Raw genomic sequence first — 20,550 nt, forward strand, 5'->3', positions numbered from 1 at the left:
GCCATATCACCACCACTCCAGCCTGCTGCGTCTGTTTCCCAAGAAATTCAGCTTCTACTTTTTTGTGCTGTGCAGTTGTACACTAGAACCATAGTGCAGTTTAAATCTTAAGGGCAGCCTTTGGCAACACAGTACTGGAAACAACGACAAGGCAACTTTTCAGGCTCTTACCTTCCCTGTGTATGAGCTCAGCCCATAGCTTGTTAAAGACTTTCCCCCAACTAAGACAACATCCTCGCCCAGCTTGTACGAAGACTCAAGAAGAGATTCCACTGTGAAAGGAACTGCCTCCATGCTCTCACGATCCCGATCCCACTGGAAAAGGTCCCCATCCAAGGAAGGAATTATCATCTTATTCCCAAATACCTAAAAGAATTCAAGAGAACATTAGCTACCATCTAAACACATTTTTAGCAAAACATATACAGATGGCAAATACAAAATGAAGCATTGCATGAGCAAGCGCGGTGCTTTATATTCCAACGTCTTACTTCACAGTTGTATATCCCTGTTCAAGGCCAGGCTGGATGGGGCTTTGGGCAGCCTGCACTAGTGGGAGGTGTCCCTGCCCACCGTAGGGGGCTGGAATTGGATGGGCTTTAAGGTCCCTTCCAACCCAAACCGTTCTGTGACTCTGTGGTAATCCCAACTGCAGCAAATGTAAAGGGAGAAACGTTCCTGAAGAGACTGAATGGTCACTAGTTGAGAAGCAGGCATTGCACGTTATTTGTGATGGTGGTAAGGTTAAAGACAGTGGCATTTTAGGTGAAGTTCTACCTTTTCCCACCCCTCACCGCAGCTGATTTACTTCTAAACACACTACCAACCATTCTCTCCAAGTCAGAAGACTGAATTTTGTTGTAAAATAAAAGCTGAGGCTGTATGTGTACTCTGTTGCAGTTAATGGCTACGCCAGAATATCCATCCTCCTTTAAAGTTGACAGAGCAATTATCACTGACATCAGAGTTCACATTTCATTTTTGCCTTTTCAGACAGTTCAATCAAGCTTCTCCCCAGATTTTTATTTTGTTTATATACAGTTCCTTTAATACCCTCTGGCTTTTCCTTAAAAGGCACAATAGGTCAAGATTTTTTCACCAGGATACAGTTTCATCCATTACACAGATTTTTCAAGGAGATCCTCGCTCGGAAGGATGAGTCATTGTCAATGAGTACTAAGGGACTTATTAAGGAACTCATTATCAGCATCATAGACCATAACTAATACCGTGGAGCCACGGTGGCTGTGTCCATCATGAACAATGAGAAGCTATAATCCATATGATCTTGGTTTTTGAGGATATGGATTAACATGGAAGATGTTAATGCTTTTTCAGACCCTCTGTCCATTTCGGCAATACCTTACAACATAATTGCATTAAATCCAGATCCCTTACACATTATAATTTGAAGTCTAGTTCTGGTAAATATGTATTAGTCACTTCAAAAAAATGTATTCCTGCCAGACTGCAAGGCACAGGTTTGTATTGCACAGCCATACAAAAGATCTTCTTGTTATGTGACGATCTGAAACCACATCTTCTGCATGACTAAAGTCTCTAGCATGAGACTTGTTATTTTCACTGGGTCACAGAAGAAAAAACAGGATTAGCAAAGTTGAGATTCACATAAACAGGGAGAGAAAGTCAGGTCTTGTAAGTGTGTGCATGTCAGGACTTATCTCTCTTAGAGACACTGTTTGGTACACCTGATTCAGAGAAACTTCAGGTGAATTACCTGATAATGCTGGTGACTGTATCTAGGGTCCCTAAAGGATCCAAAACCAATGCTTTCTGGTTTTGGAAAGCCTCAGGATGACTGACAGTAAACAATTATTCTCAGGATCACAACATGTAACTGAAGAGATAACAAAAGCAACCCCCTGAGTAGCCACAAAGTTCTTTACAAAGCTAAATGAAGTGTTCTTTCCTTCCCAGATATTTACGTTACAACAAAAGAGGCCAAAACATGTAGGAAAAGACATTGTAATGCAGCATTTCTTGTGCATCACAGCTCTCACAGCCTCCCACGTGGAGGTGGAGGGGTTATACACCTACATACACATGGCTCTATACACACACTTCCAGAAATAAAACAACAAAAGCAAACATTTGTGCACAGGGTCATTCATAGAAATCACATGATTAGTGGAAAAATAAAGCAAACAAGGTTTACATAAATGTTCACATTCAAGAGCAGCCTTGTGATCTTCAGAACAAAGACGTACAGATCATGGAAAATAGTTCAACAACAAAAGAAGTCAGCACCAAACTTGCAGCCTTAACCAAGTTGGAGTATTTTGTTAAAACATCCAACACAGAGCAATATGATAGTGGTTTTTTGTAATATATTCTTCCAGAAATGCATAATAGTTACAGTCAGAACTCAGAGCCTGTGCAGATTACTTTGCGTTAATAAATCCTCTGTAAGGCTTCTTCCTGCAGGTGGTGCTGAGCCTGGCCTCCAGCTGGATCCAGAAAAAATTCTGCCAGGCTACCAGCTGGCTGAATTCATATAGCATGGGCAAGCTACGTGGGTGCTGCTGGTAGCCAGACAGCTACTTGTGGGTTCTGGCTTTTAGATAAGCTTTCTAGAAGCCACAACAGCAAGGGCTGAGCACGCTTTGAGCATCACACTCGTTGCCATGCATTTGAGCAGGCTCCTTGCTGCCCAGGCTGTGGTGCAGACCCAAGTAGTGGGTGCTGAGCAAGAGAGGCTCTCAGGTAGCACTGAGCTCTGGTCACAGCGAGCCATGCCACCAGAGGTGCTTCCCTTGTCCCAGTCCCAAAGCTCTCTCTCCTAGGCCTGATGAGTAAATCTTTGGGAAAACTTAGAGAATATGGCAAAATGTTGGCCCTTTCTGGGAACACCACACCCAAATTCCCCCCACGGAAGTACGCTCCCAAAATGTGAGTCAAATAGGGTCACGCCTTGAACATCTTCAAGAATTTCCCAGGAGCAGGGCACTAACTGCTCATCTGATACAGCCTCCGTCCCCATCAGCTGCAGACAACAGACGAGATGGCCCCGGTTAGCTCTGCTGATCACCTGTCCCTGCTCCCAGTCTTGGGAGCAGCACATCCTGCGTGACATTGGGAAGGCTGAGAAAAAACTGCTGTCGGTGAACACATCAGAAAAGCAAGTGCAGGCAGCGCGAAGAGCTGTGGTGCTGAAGGACAATGCTGGAGGAGGAATGCATGGGGCTAAACTGAAAACAGATTGTGTAAGCTAGACATTTCAGTTAGTAACCACCACAAGTGGGGTATTTCACATCAACTGGAGGAACAGAGGCAAAACCAAATTCCCCTTCTAAGATGAACCTACCTGTAAATGGGATTACAGGACATGGCTCTGGCAGCGGACTGTACCTAACTGCCACAAAGCTGCTCTCTAACTAAAATGGCTCTATTGTAGTTGAAGAAAGGGGCAGGTGTGCAGATGTGCCTACTTCAGGTGCACACAGGTAACAAAAAGGCATTTGTGGACACACGCCATTCATTGCCTTTTACAAGCGTGGTTTTCAGCGCGGAGGCTTCAAAGCACAGCAACAACATCAATTCCTATCAGAGTTCGGCAGCTCCAGCACCTGAGAAGCAGCAGAGGGACTTTCCTTGAAAGTAGCAGTGAGCAGCATCGGCATGCAGCTCAGGTAGAGGAATGACATCACCCTGTATCTCTACAGCATTACCTCATCTGCTAATCCGAGGAGTGAGTCACCCAGGCAGTCAGCTGCAAATCTCTTGGCACAGAAAATGTAGGTTACCACGATGCACTTACACATTCCTCTGATCTGTCAATGTAAATAGCTATTTGTTCAGCTTCACCGGTCAGCAATATGGCACATAATTGTTAAGTGGCTTGTCTTTCAGAAGTAACACTTTAAAAAAAAAGCCCTACATTAACTAGCGAGCCCTAAATGAGACGCTGCTCTTTTTGCTCATTAAAGAGTTTGAAGCTGAAGTTCTCCATTGGCTCGGCGCAGGGTGCTGCAGGCCTATCAGCGGCGCTGGCTGCTCAATCTCCAGGCCGACGGGTGAGGTAATGCAGTTTCTAAAAAGCCTTGACAAAAAAGCAAGAAGGCATAACGATCCGAAATGGCATACGCTACCAGGGAATTTGCTGTCTAGACTCTCTGCTGGAAAGGAGGGCACTGCACGAGAGGTTCCACGACAGGTTGCTTCGGTGCAGGAAGAAAGCTGCTGGTTTGTTGTGGGGGGGGGGGGGAAAGCATCGTGTGAACAGAGATCAAAGAGCTTCCCCGAGCTGTTTAACAGTAAGCCTAACATTCATTCCCCATACCTAACGATCCTTACCATACGAAATATCAAGCATGCTCACGTGCAGACAGCTGAAAAAAATATGATGCCACAACAGTTAATAATGTTTTCAGCTGTGCTGGACTTTCCAGTAACTCCAAGAAAATAACTAAGCAGAGATAAACTACTTTCCTTAGAATAGGAAGCGTTAGGTCTTTGTTTTTCTAACACCTCAGCCTGTGGTTTTCAAAACTTACTCTTATCATAAGATATCACTCCTGTAAAAGCTTTATTCCAGTTACTAATTAGCTAAGACTAACCTATATGATCCTATGTGATAAGGGTACCTTTTTTGTCTGTTACAGTAATCTTATTGTAGATGTAATCACAAACAAGATCAAAGCCCACATGGGGTATGCTCTTAAAGCTACTTCCCAGGGAGAATTGTCTCTAAGCCCCTTTAAAATTTGTCTAGGCAACATTAGGAGCCAATTATAGCAGCTTCACTATAAAGGGTGGAAACAAGAGTTTGCACAAACGAATCAGGGAAAGAGCACGTAATCACTTTGTTCCACATTAAAAAAATCGCAGCAGTACAGAGATATCCCTACCATAAACTTTTAGAGGTTTTTCAGGTCACACACACACGGCAAGGCTACTAGTTTAGGTGTCTGAATTGATTTACTGTCTGCCTTTTTTCAATATGTATGCAGGAAAGTATCTGCACAGCTGCACTGGTTTACGACTTTCTTCCATTGTAAGTGGCTATTTCTCTGCCTCAGTTTGGATTTCAGGATGGTTAATTCTCCTGTCTTCCCTTCAGGTACCTGCAGCAATTCTGAAGTATAGGGTACTACACTGCAGGGATGACACTGTAGTATTTACCAACAGGAAAATCTTATTCAAAAGAAAAATACACTAGTAAGAAGGGATCAGCTAGAGTACAAGGACATACTTCTCTGCAAACTTTTTGCAAGGTCCACACCACTGACACTTCCTTAAGAAGAAAACAAAGACCCTAGCACAATATTCTGGAAAACAAAGGCTGTCCAGTTAAATTATTCCACTGCCTAAAGCATTGGTAAAAGAGCAGAGAGTTCTCCAGAGCACACAGTGCTGTTTAACTAGCCAACGAAGAATAAAATTGACTGAAAGGGGAGTCCATGATTCACATCAGTCATATGTCAAGTGACCTTCTGAGATGTACTCAAGGGCAATGAGGAAGCTGGAAATACCTACAGACAGGCTGTCGTCAGTGTCTTGTCTTGAAAAACTTACTTTCTTGTAAATACCTCCACTTCTGATTCAGCATGACAGTTGTTTATCAAGTACGTACCTGCTCCTACCTGCATCCTGTTTGTTAGCCAGTGTATGTGCCGAAAACATCTTCAAGATCAGGACTGTGAGAAAGGTTTTCTTGAACTTCTGGTGCACTGGTATTTGCTTCGCAGTTTATGGAGCCAGAATGACACTGCCTGCCTTCTCTGAAGGGAAAGGATAGCCTGAGCCAGGCTGGCATGGCAGAGAAGCCAAGGCAATAGGTTTTTATCTCAGCCAGATTGTGATAAAGTGAAAAGGCATGCCAGCCTTCCAAGGAATAGTCACTGCATGAGATTCTAAAACACAGGATGACTTTTACCCAGAAACAGAAATTCACAGGATTTCAGAAGCATCCTAGCCTAGCCCCTGCTCCTGCCCATGCCAAGATCTGTATGAAAGAAGTTTCTCTCTTTGCTCTGCTTCCACCATCTTGCCATACTCCACTACCCGGTAGTTTCTACTTCATTTTTCATTGGCTAGAAAAGCTGGAAGAGACTGGGACAAGTCATGAGTTTAACTTCTGTGGCCCTGTTTATCATGAATGGTGAGTGCAAGGTACAGGCATGGAGCTGAAGCGATGTAATCCTGTGCCTGGGCAAGTACTAGAGAACCTGTTTGAAAACTCCTTTTTCCTGTTTCCTCAGAGCAACACCTGCAACACGCTTCCAACAACTTCACTGAATGACTGCAGTCAGCATCTCTGGCACAATTCTACACTGCAGACCTTAAAACCTGATCAGGTGTCAGGACCCTGGTTGCCTTTTACACTATGCACCACACCAGCTCGAGAATGAAAGTCCCCTTGCCAGCATCAGGGGCACGGAATCATGTTAGGCTCAAGTTTGCCATTAGAAGAATTAGCCTTACCCTGTCCTCTGCCCTCCCTTGAGCAGCCACGCAGCAAAACAGAGGAACTAGAGCAACCGCAGCGTGTTAACCAGCCTGCCCCAGCTTCAAAAGGGATCAGTTCCCCAACGCTGTTCGCTGTGCAATCAAAACAGCCCCTTCTGAAGAAGGCCAGCAAACTAAAATACCACTGTTACTTTAATCACAGTCAAACAAGACTTGGGATTTTGACTACAGAGACGCCAGCCTGCCTCGCTGCCATGGCAACAGACTTTTTAAAACTGTTCTCCTTAATAATCAAAAACGCACAGTGCTTTAGGAACGACTTCATTTTGACATTATTCCATCCCCCTCTTTCACGTAGCAAGTTTTGTTCAAAAGGAAAGACTTCAGTCTTCTGGAAGTTAAGAGCAGTCCTTTCCAAGGCATGCTGGAGCTGCTGCTACTGAGCCCAGCACTGAGGTCACTGAAACCAAGGGCACATTTGGGAAAAGATCAGTAAGGAAAGTGAAAATTACCCCAAAGCTCACTCCTACGGAAACAGGCACTGTACAGAAGCTCATTAGCTACCGTGTTTTAAGATGTTTTAACTCCCCCTCGGCCCAAATCTATCTTGCAGGACTACACAAGCTCCTACAGGACCACTAGGAAGAACCTAAGTGAGATGCTTCTCTTAAGAGATGGGGAAAATGGGCAAAAACACCAACCCACATCACTTCGGGGGTTTAGGATTTAAGTCTATCTTTGCCAGGCCCTGTGCATTTCTTCCCCAAACCTGCCTGCACAGGGTGGTTTTTTTAGGTAAGGACACAAAGTCCCTGTGTCTTGAAAAATGGAGTCACAGAGCAAGTCCTACAAGGAGAGAGAGCCCGATACAGGAGGATAAGAGAAGATGGCAAATGCAGTGTCCTCGTTCAAGGATGCAGAGACCACGGAGAGGTTAGAGGACAGAAAGCACAAAACACGCAGTGACTCTGACAGAAAGATTAATAGGGTTACCTGTGGATAGAGGGTAAAGTCCAAATGAAAATTAGAAATGAGATGTCAGCGGCCGTGCTGCTAGAGGAATGATTTGCTAAACTGTCTAAAATGCTTAGTGCTTGAAACAAGCCCTTTCTTGTACAGGCAGAGATACAGGCTGCAAGCTCAAAACGGGTTTAGGGCAGAATAAATCGCTGTGTTGTATTTTGGGCAGCTAAGCTCCACATATCTAAGTCATCCATTCTCTGTTCTGCAATGGGTATTTGTCTAGGCATTACTAGAGCCGATCCATTTCCAACTCTGTAAACACCAGAAGCATTTAACAGACAACACAAAACATGCAGCGTACCATGTGTAATTAAATTACCAGCTACCATCAAGACAACTAAACAACACGGACAGCAAGCTGATGATGAACGACGTTTCCAAGCTCTGCTCCAATGCGTTTTGACCACGTCTGCCAGCGTGGCAGATGAAAGTCGGCCACAACCATTAGCCCAGAGTGCCTCTGTCAGAGAAAACTTTGCTGGCATTGTTCGAGGAAGAGCATCGCTGGTGATGCTCCGGGCTGAGCGCTCCGCTATCACACAAGCCACACACTTGTTATTCTAGCTCCCCACGTGCCCTGTAACGGAAGCTGTCCCCCCCAGACATCGTTACAGCATGAGTTAGAGGACACGTGTCAGCACTTTATCAGAGCTTCATCAGTGCTAACTGCATTAAGTGTCAGCAAGAAAGCCACCAAGCTGCAGTTATAGGAAGCTGTTTGGTTTTTTTTTAATTGAACGAGTCATTAAACTCCGATGATTGTCTTTGAAAACGTGCGTTTTGATAAATGCATACAGCCGCTTGTCTAAGCAGGGTGACAAATAGATCTGTTGCAAAAAACACGATGCTGCATCACACTAACCCCCCAACTCAGCTCAGGTATCCACCACCGAGTCCTCCTCCCCACAGACTTACCACTCCACATTAAAAAGTTCAGCTGGATTTTCTACAAAAGCACAACTTCAAGCTATCCAGATACTTAAAACCAATTACTCCCTTGCCATTGATATTCTGATCACTGCTTCTGGCCTTATTAAAGAGGTATTTTCAGGATAACTATAAATCATTTTTTTAATCTCACCCAGAAAGCAGAGGTTTATACTCAAATGCACAGGTAGCCAAGTTCTCAAAGCATGGCCCCTCTTCATTGCCAAGCTCACCTCACATGTTTCCAGCAACAGAAAGAAAAAACTGTTTGAGTCATCAGTAATCATAATACATCTGCGTAGTTAAAGAGCAGTCACATCTATTCTCTTCTTGTAAAACACAGGCTCCACTCCCCTTGATAGCCCTAATAAGCCTTCTCTGCCTCAATTGCAATTAGAATTTATCTTCCTTTGAAGTACAATTCTGGACACTCACTCCTTATTCATTATGAGCTTTTCCAGGACCATTTAAGACTCTTAATCTCTCTCTGCCCTCAGGCAGCATGGGATCACATTTCCTTCCCCTGCAGAGAAATTGAGATGGCCGCTGATAACCTGTCACAGGATCTCTTAGCACACAGGATTCTCAGTTTTAAATTGATCACCTCCGACCTTCAACAAAACTGTTATCAGTCCCTGCATCTTGTATTTCATTTAGTACAGTTTAATTCCATTTCTATTTCAGAGAACTTCTGTGATAGAGAACTGGCTTACGCCCCAGCCCTCCTTTAGAGGAACGATACCTCCAGCTCTCAGAGCATCTGGCAGTCCTACATCTGTCCCAGCAGTGCACAAAAGTAAAGATGAGCTACAGGACAAGGAACTCTACTAATGAACTCTTCCAAACTACTAAAATTATGTTCCTTCACCTGCATGGAAATAGGTTTTTGCCCAGTTAGTCATCTCGATACCAAGTTCATTGATTTAAATACTCTGCCTGCTTGACCTAAGTGAAGATTTGGGGATTTGCAACTGGTTGCAACACAGTAGGGATGGAAAATAATTTTGCAGCATCACTAGAAACTTAAAACATTTATATTCTTCGCTTTCTGGAGTAAAATTTTGCTGTAGTTTTGCATACTAAGGCACAGAGAGCCAACTTCTTATTCCACGCTTACAGAAGTCTGACCCCACCACCCAGCATTTGCTCCTGCAAGCACTCTTCCAAGCGCTAAGCAGAACAGACTGCTTCTGCTGCTGCGTCCCCATGCCAGCTGTTTTAAGATGCATAAATACATTTAAAGTTATGATTAACCCTAGTGAGAGAGGCAGACCCATTTGTTTGTAAGCAAAAAGCCAGTAAGTACAGAGAAAGGCATCTTCTCAGTCTGAGATGCACCTCCAGTTGTTTTCACCAGTGACTCCTGGGAGAGCCAGAACGGATTTGTACAGGTTTGCTAGAAATTCCTAATATTCAGCACCGTAGTCAAAAGCTGCTGTAATAACCCTTGAAGTGAAAGCACTTGAACAAGTATGACTGACAGTCCTAAGTACTCCCCACCCATGCTGCAAGCAACCACATCTCAGCTTGTCATTGGATGGTATTTACAGGCAATGACTTAATTGAAAAAAATAACCAAAGTAGAAAACCACGGGCCAAACAAAAACCTCGTTTTTATTCAGGCTAAAATGCTGCTGCAGGGGTGCCTTAAGTGGTGGGTGTGATTTTCCTGAAGCTGATGTCACAAGATTTCTTTCAATGAGACAAATTATCCGCCCGCCCCTAACCTCTGGGAGGGCACATAAAAGAGAACCCAGAAATCCCAAGTCAACATCCCCAGAGGGCGTGTTGACCTCCTGTCTTGCCCTGACCCACTGCAGTGTGGGTTTTGTTATTTCTTCTGCCCTGAAATGTAAGAGGCCAAAGGATGAGAGTTGTTGAATTCCTTCCTGTGTTCCCAAAGCAACCCAGGGCACCTTTTGACCCTTCTCTGGCCACAACTGGGTGCAGCAGTTGCTTTATCCAATGCACAGCAAAGTCCAGGCAGACAATGCCTTAAAGGGATTCCCAGATGTCTGAACGCTTCACTGCAGAAATTCCTATTTCTTTTGGAGAATCAAAACATCGAAAAATTTAAAGTGCTTAGGATGCAGATAAAGAAAAACAAAACATTTATATTGTGAACTAAAGCCTGTAACTAATAGAGATTTGGAGACTTTGAAGTCTTCCCCAGTCATCTACTCTAAGCATCACCCTGTCCTCTCCAAAGGACAAAAAAAGGAACAAACGGCTTGAGATATCTATGGATTCTTTGCCTACAGTGCAATTAGTTTTCAGCTGACTTCAGTATAAAACTTCTCTGCATCTCCATGTTTCTCTGGAAGAAAACAATAATCCTGGGCTATCCCACAAAGAACTGCCACTTAGGTCCAAAAACAGATCTCCCAGATCCCTAAGGCTGTAGAAAAGCTTATTTTGAGTTGCTACACTAAGAGCTTTTAGAGCAATAAGGATGTTGATGAATTTTACAACAATTCATAACCAAAATTATTTCATTTTTCCAGTATACTGTGGCATGTTCACTATGACTCCTACAGATGTCAGGCTGGTAGACCTGACATCTCATTTTGTCCCATGATCCCAAACCTCTCAAATAAGGAAGTAAGGTTCTTACTCAGGGATTAGTCTGTAACAAGAGACTTACGAGCCAAGGCAGTTACTTTTACCCAGTACATATGATCTGAGCCACCCTGCCAGGCTGAACTCCCTGCAGCGTCCCTGACAGCGCACAAAAAAAGTGTCAGCCATGGATGTATTTTAAGCTGTTACTCTCACATCGTCACCATCAAGTATCCTACTTGTTTTTCTCCAGTCTCATCACACAGGAGAAAACAAGCTACCAGCTTTTTCACAGCAGTGTCTTTACAGATTATCCATCTTGCAGTAGGCTTTTTTCTGTCTATCATTTCTTCTCCAGCCTCCCACTGATCATGCACACCTCTTCTGGCCAGTGATTTCAATATAGGGGCAAGCTTACACCTAAACTTCTTTCATATGGTAGTATAGGGAAGAAAGAAGCCCGTTAAGCAATTTGGTATAAAGCTATGCAGGTAAAGAACACATCACCCGTGTCAGGAAGTGACAGCAGTCTCGACGATGTGTATAAACCCTTTCTGCTGCTTGAGAGGCAGCCCTCTATTTTAACAGGCTGATTCTCCCAAAGGTATTCACTTCTAAGTACAGACAGTATATTCAATACTAAGTTTAAATTTAAAGAGTAAACAAGCGTGTTTGCATTAAAAGTGCACTTTTGGAAAAGGTGAGAGTCAATGACTTTACCCTAAACTTCAGGGAGCAATCTTTATGTGCAAGTAGCAATAAATCTTGAAGTTACACAGGGAAATAGTTTTTAAATTTTACTGCACAAGACTGAAACGTGGCCTCATACATTTGCAGCATTGGCACCCTGACCATGGTTGTACACATTGGAGCTTCAAGCCAAAGAAAGAATTTTACTATTGCAGTTACCCAAACAATTAGTCGTTCAGCAGACTTCCCTTTCTAATTGATCTGTTCGCATAACAAATGATGAACATCTCTCTTGTCAGCATCTTAAGCAGCAGTTTCAAGATCTGAAGTGTTTGACAGAGCTGCTGGAACATTTGAAATTTTACTACCTCACTTTTCTAATTAACACATGAGCTTCAGACAGTCAAGCTGACATTTTACAGTTAAGCAGAGGAAGTAACTATAGCTCTATTAAACACTCAAGTTTGAATTCCCAATGCCTTTTCTTAAAATGCATTCGGAAATTGATTTCATGCTTTTGCACCAAGACTCGGAATTAGAGTTCATTGCACTCACCCAAAATAGTTAAAATTTAAAAAAATCCAAAGGATTAAGACATAGCAGCAAACACTTCCCTCATTCTGAAGAAACACAACACGACTCCAAGTGTAATGCAGAAGAAATTTCTCACCTGCCATTTCTTGCAAGATGTAGGTTAACAGCTTACATAATGATACTCTTTTATGCAGAATATAATATTGTGGTTGCAAGCGCAGAGAACTCTTCTACCTCAAAAATGTTGGAAGAGGAAGAAAAAGCCTCAATAGTTACTTTGAGAGAGTAAAATATACCACATGCCCAAATCAGAAAGGAAACACTGGAGACAGACTTTGAGACCTTAATGAATTTAATATATTGACCCAAAAGAGTAGTCCCAACAAATTTAACGAGGCCAACTGGTACCTCAAGAAGCCTCTAGATTCACTGCAGTATCTTTCAGGTGATGCTGACAGCAGATTAAACACATATATTGAAATGTATTTGTGTAGAATAATTGGAGTATTCATTACTTACATTTTTCTAAGCTTTATTTCTTCACTTAAACAAACGCCGTTTGTTTACATGATGGTAAATCTAAAAGACCTATGTTCACAACTCTTAACAGCTTCCGAAAGGCCAGAATAGATTATTACTTGTAACTCACAAGTTCTCCCCTAAGGTCTGCATCTTAACTGACAAAACCTTGAGCCTTTGGCCACAGTCATAGAAATACAGCAATTTGAAAGCCCATCTGAAAACATCTCATATGTTTAACAACACTCTTTAAAAGCGATGAGTCCCGTAGCCTACTAACTTGTAGCCACAGAAGGGAACTATATATTGCATGGACAAAGGACAATTTCTGCTGTTCCGGCATCAACCTTCAGTTTCTAAAGTCACATCACACTGCAAGAAGATCAAAACTCTGGCCAGATCAGTTCAGTCACAAAAATCTGGATTTGCAAGATGCAAGAACACTTCCGTAATAATAAATGCTTGAGTTCTTGAAATCTTTGAATTTGAATCTGGGATCACATCTTCATTTTTAATGAAGAATGAAGTTTGTATTTGCATAGATTTCTAGTGTTTGTTTTACACATGGCTGTTTTTTTTCACTGACCTCATCTCAAACTGTTCAGAGCAACAGGTAACAGACAAGTATTTCAAGTTACTGGTATTGAAAATATTTGGGAAGGACAGCAGTTCCAAGCAGACACTTTCCCCTTTACGGAGCTCTTTACAATTTTTATAGTCCTTTCAATTCTGCCCTAGAACATAGTTTTACTAAAATTCTTCAGTTTTTTCTTTAACAAAGAAATTTAAACAAAAATATATCTGAACAAGTATCAAAAAGTTGCATCCATAAATAAAACTCTCTCTCAGAAACAAGGGAACAGAAGTCAACATTCACATCACTTTTGCAATCAGTCTCAGCGATGGTGATTAATAGTTCTCACCCTTTTGTTACCAAAGCAAACTAAATCTTTCATTAGACTGTTTCAGTGAAAAGAAGAGGTCACAAAAAGTAGACAGCACCACAGGCAAGATGCTCATGCAGTCTGAATGTCCCTTCAACTTCCATTCTCTGTTGGTCATCATGTAGAAGCAGGATATAAGACTGGTTATCAAACCCAACCATCCTTGACGGTGAAGGACCACGCGCTCTGCCAACATCACAAACTACCTCAGAGTTGGTGTATTTATTCTTCCTAATTGTAGGAGTGAATGAGTCATGGATATCACTTCAAGGCAGGAAGTAAAAAAGAACAGAAAACCACCTTCCTTCTAACTTCTAGCTTGTGTTTACTCAAGACTGGTGGAAATACAACAGCGATGGCGGAAACGGCACCAAACAAGGAATTTTACCATCTGAATTTCCTCGTTACAGCTCATCCACAAGAAATGATGCAACCTTTCCCCACTCCGTACTTCAGGGTGACCTTCAATGCTCTATTTCATTGCAAACGTTTTATTTTATAGGCAGCCTGCTTATCTAGTATAAGAAATAATCTTTTGTTCATTTGCTAAGTCACAAGGACTTTTGCTTTTGTTGAAGAGGAAAAAAAAGATGTCAGCGCTTGCCAAAACACACTAGTAATACAAAGCAGATGATCCTTCTGTTTGCTCCAATTTACAAGTAACTTGTTTCCAATCAGCAACTGCACACAATTCCCAAACCTGGTTACATCATCTAGTTTGATGTTAGTTCATCTAGTTTTGTCACACACGTCAATGCCAGCACTACAATGCTGACCCACTCCAGTTTGAAATGGAAACTGGATGTAAGCACCCCAAAGAAAGTTTGGGAACAGTTGTCAAACTTTGTCCATTCTGAGTTTGCTGCAATTTCTAACATCTGTTAAACACGGGAGAAACAGCAGTCATTTTATTATAGAAAATACGTTGTTAAAAGATTTAGTTAGGAGAGAGATAAAGCCTTACCTCCGGTTTACTAAGACTGGATGACACCAGAGAACCCGATCCGACATCTAGATCCCACTGTTTCCTCCCGCTATTTTCTGGATCCAGTGCAGCAATCCGTCCATCCAAAGTGCTGATAATTACTAGAGATCTGCAAGGGGGAACATTCACAGTAAGAGCTCCAGCAATATATCATTTATCAGTTGGCTGTTTTCTAAAGTTGGAAACCCACTGCATTAATACAAAGTCAAGTCAACATATGCCACAAAACAGGATTTGATCGTTCCACCCTGACCAACAAGGGAAAATAGAAAAGTTGAAGCCTGGGGCTGGATACCAAACACGTTCACGTGCTGCAAGACTCTTTCAGAGTTCAGTTCCAGAGGGAGAGAGCTGATTTCTTGCTCTCTCATGCACGTGTTGCCATTGCAACACTGGATGAGATCTTCCTCTTTTTAGGTATTTTAAGAACAGCACAGACCCTATTTATTCCACAGGGATCTTTAACACACCCTTCCAAACAACCCAAACCCAAAACAATTAACCAAGCAAGTATATAAAGATTAAGTCACACCTAAGTAAGTTTTCATTGCTTCTGGATGAAACACTGATATCCTTGAAGGCATTTAACAGCATCTCATAATAAAACAAGTCTTACCCAAGAAACACTCAGGACACTACAAACAACATCCAGCCACTACGGACAGCAAAGCAAGCAAATTGCCTTATGCCACTTCTTTAAGGAGCCTGTGCAGGAACACATGGTAACAGCAAGCTAGCTCTTGGTTTCTGCAGAACCTGAAGCTTATCGATTTTCTGACGCAGCAGTACGATCAGAACAAACATTTCTGATCAGGCTAGAATTCAAGCATTATTTAAAAAAAATAAATCACTCCACACACAATGAATGACCAGTGAAAAAACACTGCCAAGGCACTTTTGAAGGGCCTTTTTTCCCTTGGAAGTTGTTTCACTCTGACCTGAAAAAGCAGGGGACGTGCAGGCAGCTGGGGCTTGCTGCAAGCTCACCAAGCTTCAGAGGCTATAGGAGCAGAGCTCGATCGCTTTACAGACTGCTTGCACCAAGAGGGGCTGGATTTACTGACCCAGAAGGACTTTTTATAGACAGCGCTTTCAATGAGAATAAGGAGCTGTGCAAATAAGCCTGATGAGCAGAATGCAGGGGAGGAGGGGACTGTAGCGCTCATTCAGATAAGCAAAAGAATTTGGAAACAATAAGGGTCACCAAATTACTGTGCAGAACTCCAACCAGATATATTCACTTGTCCAAGGTTACCAGTGCAGTAAGCTGAAGTTCAGAGAGGAAATCACGGGGGCTATCATTTTTCTTTAAGGAAGAAAAGCTAAAATCATCATCTTAAAAACACGTTCGAGGGCAGCAACTTACATCACCTACAGGGGTCATCTAAAACATTGCGGTTTTAGATGTAAAAGTAACCCACGCATTTTTAGAGAACCCTATACTGTACTATATGCATTATATTATTAACAGTTCGAAAATTAAATGCATCTTCAACCTGTACCAACAACAGTGCTGCAGCCCTCCTTTCTGGAGGTAGCCAAGCATCACGTTCCTCCAAGCTGCTTAGTTTAAGGAACTCTTCGAAGAGTGCCACTTGTGCAAACACTTGAACAGAACACGTGAGTTTTTATAAACCGAGCACACTTAATTATTCCACCCGTGCAGAACCCAAGACCGGGTTAATAACCAACCCGACTGCAGCAGACTCTGTTCCCAAGCACTGTCAACAAGGGCTCGCACACCAGCAGTCTTGGACACACATTTAACAGGGTCTGTTTGCGTTATGCTACAACGATTTATCCAAAACCCTATGGCATTGCAGAAAAATATTATTCCAAGTGGATCTGCTTCAGTTTTATGTTGATCCAGCTGACAACTTGGTTATAAAAAAAGGTAGAACCACAGCTAGAACGGAGGGAATCTTGGCAGCGACGCCGTATAGAAGACAAACCCTAACGTCATGTGGTGAAATGTTTCCTACCTACCTTCTCCCATTGGTTTCCTTCTCGTTTTATCCCTCAAGTACGGAATATTTTATGCCCTTGTGCCTTACCTTTTTATATAAGCTTTCCTCACCAGATGCAAACCACAGCCTTCCCCGGGAGTTCTCGTTACTGAAGCCCTGCCACCCAACAGGGCGGCTTCTGAATGACCTCAAGTCACTCAAATCACAGTGCAACTGCTCCTAATTTTTAAGTTTAGCTGCTTTAGAATGGTAAAACCACCAAACATGCCTTTGGAGGGAGCTTCTGTACCAAGAGCACACACTCCTGGTAAACTGGGTGACCAGCCCCTGCTGTGTACCTGAAAAATCCCCTGGGCACTTGGGGCAGCAGCACTGGGATGCTGGACTTCATTTCACAACCTCCACCTACAGAGCAAACGCCTGGGTGAGACACAGGGCCAGGACCAAGCCAGCCAGACCCTCCCGGCTAAATCTTGCAACCGGCTACCTTTAGTCCTGCATCTAGGTGCAAGGAAAATGTGTTTCTGCCTTTTTTTTTTTTAAATGAGTAACTCATTTTAAACAAAATAGTCATGTTTCTGGTCCAATCTTGGTCTTGCTCTTCAACAATATTCCTGCCTGTCACAAAAAATGTGAAAGACTCCTTGTTCTTGTAAGAAAATCCTTGGTTACTTACTGTTTCTTTGTAAATTAAAATCTAAATAAGTTCTCCCCATCTCCGACCGACTTCAGCAGCTTAAAACCCTGTCACTTGACCTCTAATTGGTTTAATTTCTGTAATTTCTCTACCTGTGCCCTACTCAGACTGATGCTTGTGTTGTATTTTCTCACTAGCACATCTGCTAAGTTTCTCCCCTTTCTCCGTGCAATTCCACTGCTTGTTGCTTTGAGCACTGACAACAGGAAGCGATGACAGGAAAAAAAGGTTTTCCCATCTTTTGGACATTCTGATCAATCACTAGATTAATAGACTCTGATAAACCCAATTTAGATGGCTTCAAGAAACTACTTCAGTTGAAAAAGGGGGAAAGCCACTTGCTTTTTGTCACCCCATTGTGCTACCTTAGGGTAACTTGTAACACCAAATTCTTACACACACCAGCAGCATATGGCTGTGTGAAAAGTTACTCAAGAATAAAGACCCATCCTTTAGGAACTGTTACTGGTTCCAGACATTAGGACGGTAACTGCAATTATAGACATCAAAATCAAATAGTGATATTCTTGATGCATCTTCGGGACACATAATCATCGAACTGCAAGGAAAGGAATTTCCTCATCAGCCAAAATGGTTAAGCCTGATGAACTTGATTATTCTCTGCAAAACCATACCTTATCACTGGCAGTATCAGCACCACCTCCTGCCTGAGGCAGCACTTACAGGCTACAAGAAGCCTAACGCAGCAACGTTAAGAGTTTCCTGAGGCTTCCACCAAGGCAGACCTCAATTTTGCATACCGTCCCACACAAAACACCAACTGCCCGACCTGAGATCAAAGGTAAAAAGGCCAAAACCCACAACCAGGATGTTTAGGAAGTGAGGGAGACAAACAGCAATAAGGTTGCAAGCATAGCAAGGTATTTGTTGAAAATCAGCCACGAACCACTAGTGAGTGAATCACATCCCACACCGCTAGGTAAGGGGATAAAAACACAAACACACACCAGCATCACAGTAGTCTCCACAAGCCTGGATGAGACAGAAAAAAACACAACGGAATCACTCCTAACTCCAAACCAGGCAATGAGCTGAACTTCAGGATGCATGGAGCAGGCACCTGGTAAGCAAACACCAGTAAATACACACACATCTTCACCTTGTCTCCAGCTGGTGCTCCAGAACACATGAGGAACCTGTAACAGGGGGGCCGAAAATCCCTTTTGGGCTCTTACAGGTGGCCCCAGCAGCAGGATTAAAGCAAGGGAGCAGCACAGCACATACAAATAGCTGTAATCACAGCTGCTGACAGACTGTGCTAATGCTATACAGCCACATTTTATTTGTACTTTGTCAGTATGAAAAAGCATCTGGGTGTACTTTTTCTTTCCCCACACAGCATCTATAAATAGCCTCCACGGTTGAATGAAAGTCTGTTTTCTTAGCATTTCCTAGCCTCTGTCACTCACAACAGGAGGTTGTTATGGAAGCACATTTATAAAGTTCCCTCTCAGAGCTCAAAGAGCCTGCTACAAACTTCTACATCCACTTACAAAAGGCCAGCCCCGGGACTTCAAATCATTGAGTACAACCCGTCACAAATACACCAGGTTTGGAGAACAGGTGCCCTGAACACAGCCCTGTTCTACTTTACAGCAGCTCAGCACTCTTATTTACCTAGAGACAGAGGAAAAGGGCCACGCTAACACGGGAAGATGGAAACAGGACAGGAGGAACTCTTATCTGGCTTGTCCACACGTCTCATTGTACAGAAGATTTGCATCTATTCAAATGAGTTCTTTTGGTTAGAAAGAGAAAGCAGAACTTATCATCGTTTAGGTACAATACGTACCACAGTTCTTGCTTCAGTTAGGAACAAACAATCCTAATATTGGCCTCAAAGTACACTTGGGGTATTACAAATACAGCCACTTGTCAAATCTGAACTATAAACAGCTATGCCAACTTGAAACCCTGAACGTTTGTAAGGGATAAGCATGGTAATTCGCTAACCACCACACTTATTTTATTTTAGGGAAGAGAAATTCCTCAAAATGATGATCACATTTATTTGCCTACAGCAAAAACAGGTGGTGTATTTTTTTTCCAGATTGCACTGAACCCATTATACTACATGGATATTCTGTAGATGCAGAACAGTTGGCTGGGGTGGGTAAAGACCTCACAAATACTGATAGAAAGAAAATCCAGGCAAGCATGCAGGTAAATACTGTGGAGCTGGTGATATTCTATTTTCATCTAATGACAGCAAATCTACCCCAAAGCACTGATCAATGGGAGAACAGCTACATTTAATCTCAGGCTTAAGTTATTTGACTGAACATCTTAAGTGTCCTCATTTAATTCTAGTCATAAAACAGAAAGGTTCATGCTTCAGTTATTTGGCTGAACACCTTTAGCGTCCTTATTTAACCCTAATTATAGGGCAGAAAATTAATTTTTTAAAGGATTTTCTGAGGCTACATAAATTTAAAAATCGAAAACGGCACAGAACGAGCAGGGTTGAAAGGAACCTGTGGGGATGACCCGGTCCAACCCCCCTGTTGGGCGGGACCACCTAGGGCACGTCACACAGGATGACACCCAGGTGGGCTTGAATAACTGAAGAGAAGGAACCAACACAACCTCTCTGAGCAACCTTTCCAGCGCCCCGTCACCTCGCAGGACAAAAATTTCCCCTCACATTCGCCCAGAACTCCTCGTGCTCCACTCTGTGCCCGCTGTCTCTCGTCCTGTCACCGCAGCGCTCCCCCCCCGCCCCCTTAACGCCCCCTCAGCCCCCGTTTCCCCCCCCCTCACCGCCCACCTGCCGCCGCTCCGGGCCTCTCCGCCGCTCCCCTCGGCCTCCTGCTCATCGTCCTCCACCGTCACCTCCCCGCCGGCCGCCGGCAGAGCGGCTCCGGCCGCCCCCAGCGACAGGAGGAGCAGGAGGAGCAGCGTGAGGGCTGCCAGGGCGCTGCGGGCCCGCGGGCCCCGCATGGAGGGGCCGCGCCTCGCCCAGCCGCACGCAGCCCCCCCGCCCCGGCCCGTCCCGCTCTCCACCGCCGCCGCCGCCGCGAAATGGGCGCCCGCCGCTGGCCAGCCCGCCCCGCCACGTCCCGAGGCCCCGCCCCCCCAGGGAAGGAGGGTGGTGATTGGGCGGGAGGAGCGTCGCTCAGCGCGCCGCTCGGTTGTTATTGGTGGGGAGGGCGGAGGGGGAGGGAGGGAGGGGGGTGTTTGTCAACACGGCCGCAGGGCCAATCGGTGGCGCGGCGCGCTGGCCAATCAGGAGAGCATGATTCACCGAGCCGCTCG

At 43.7% G+C, this 20,550-nt stretch overlaps 1 protein-coding gene across 1 annotated transcript in view; it reads right to left on the minus strand.

Annotated features, from left to right (window-relative positions):
- The window catches only part of EIF2AK3 (eukaryotic translation initiation factor 2 alpha kinase 3), a 42,249-nt gene extending 21,941 nt beyond the window's left edge, over nt 1-20,308 (minus strand). Inside the window, exons 1-3 of the mRNA XM_040555783.1 lie at nt 20,063-20,308; nt 14,590-14,719; nt 172-366 (exon numbers count right to left, since the gene is read on the minus strand). Of these exons, the coding sequence (XP_040411717.1) occupies nt 172-366; nt 14,590-14,719; nt 20,063-20,235 (498 nt within the window). The 5' untranslated portion in view covers nt 20,236-20,308. The remainder of the gene's footprint in view (nt 1-171; nt 367-14,589; nt 14,720-20,062) is intronic.
- Between the last annotated feature and the right edge of the window lie 242 nt (nt 20,309-20,550).

This window comes from Cygnus olor, chromosome 4 (genome assembly GCF_009769625.2).
Source record: "Cygnus olor isolate bCygOlo1 chromosome 4, bCygOlo1.pri.v2, whole genome shotgun sequence".
Lineage (NCBI taxonomy): Eukaryota > Metazoa > Chordata > Aves > Anseriformes > Anatidae > Cygnus > Cygnus olor.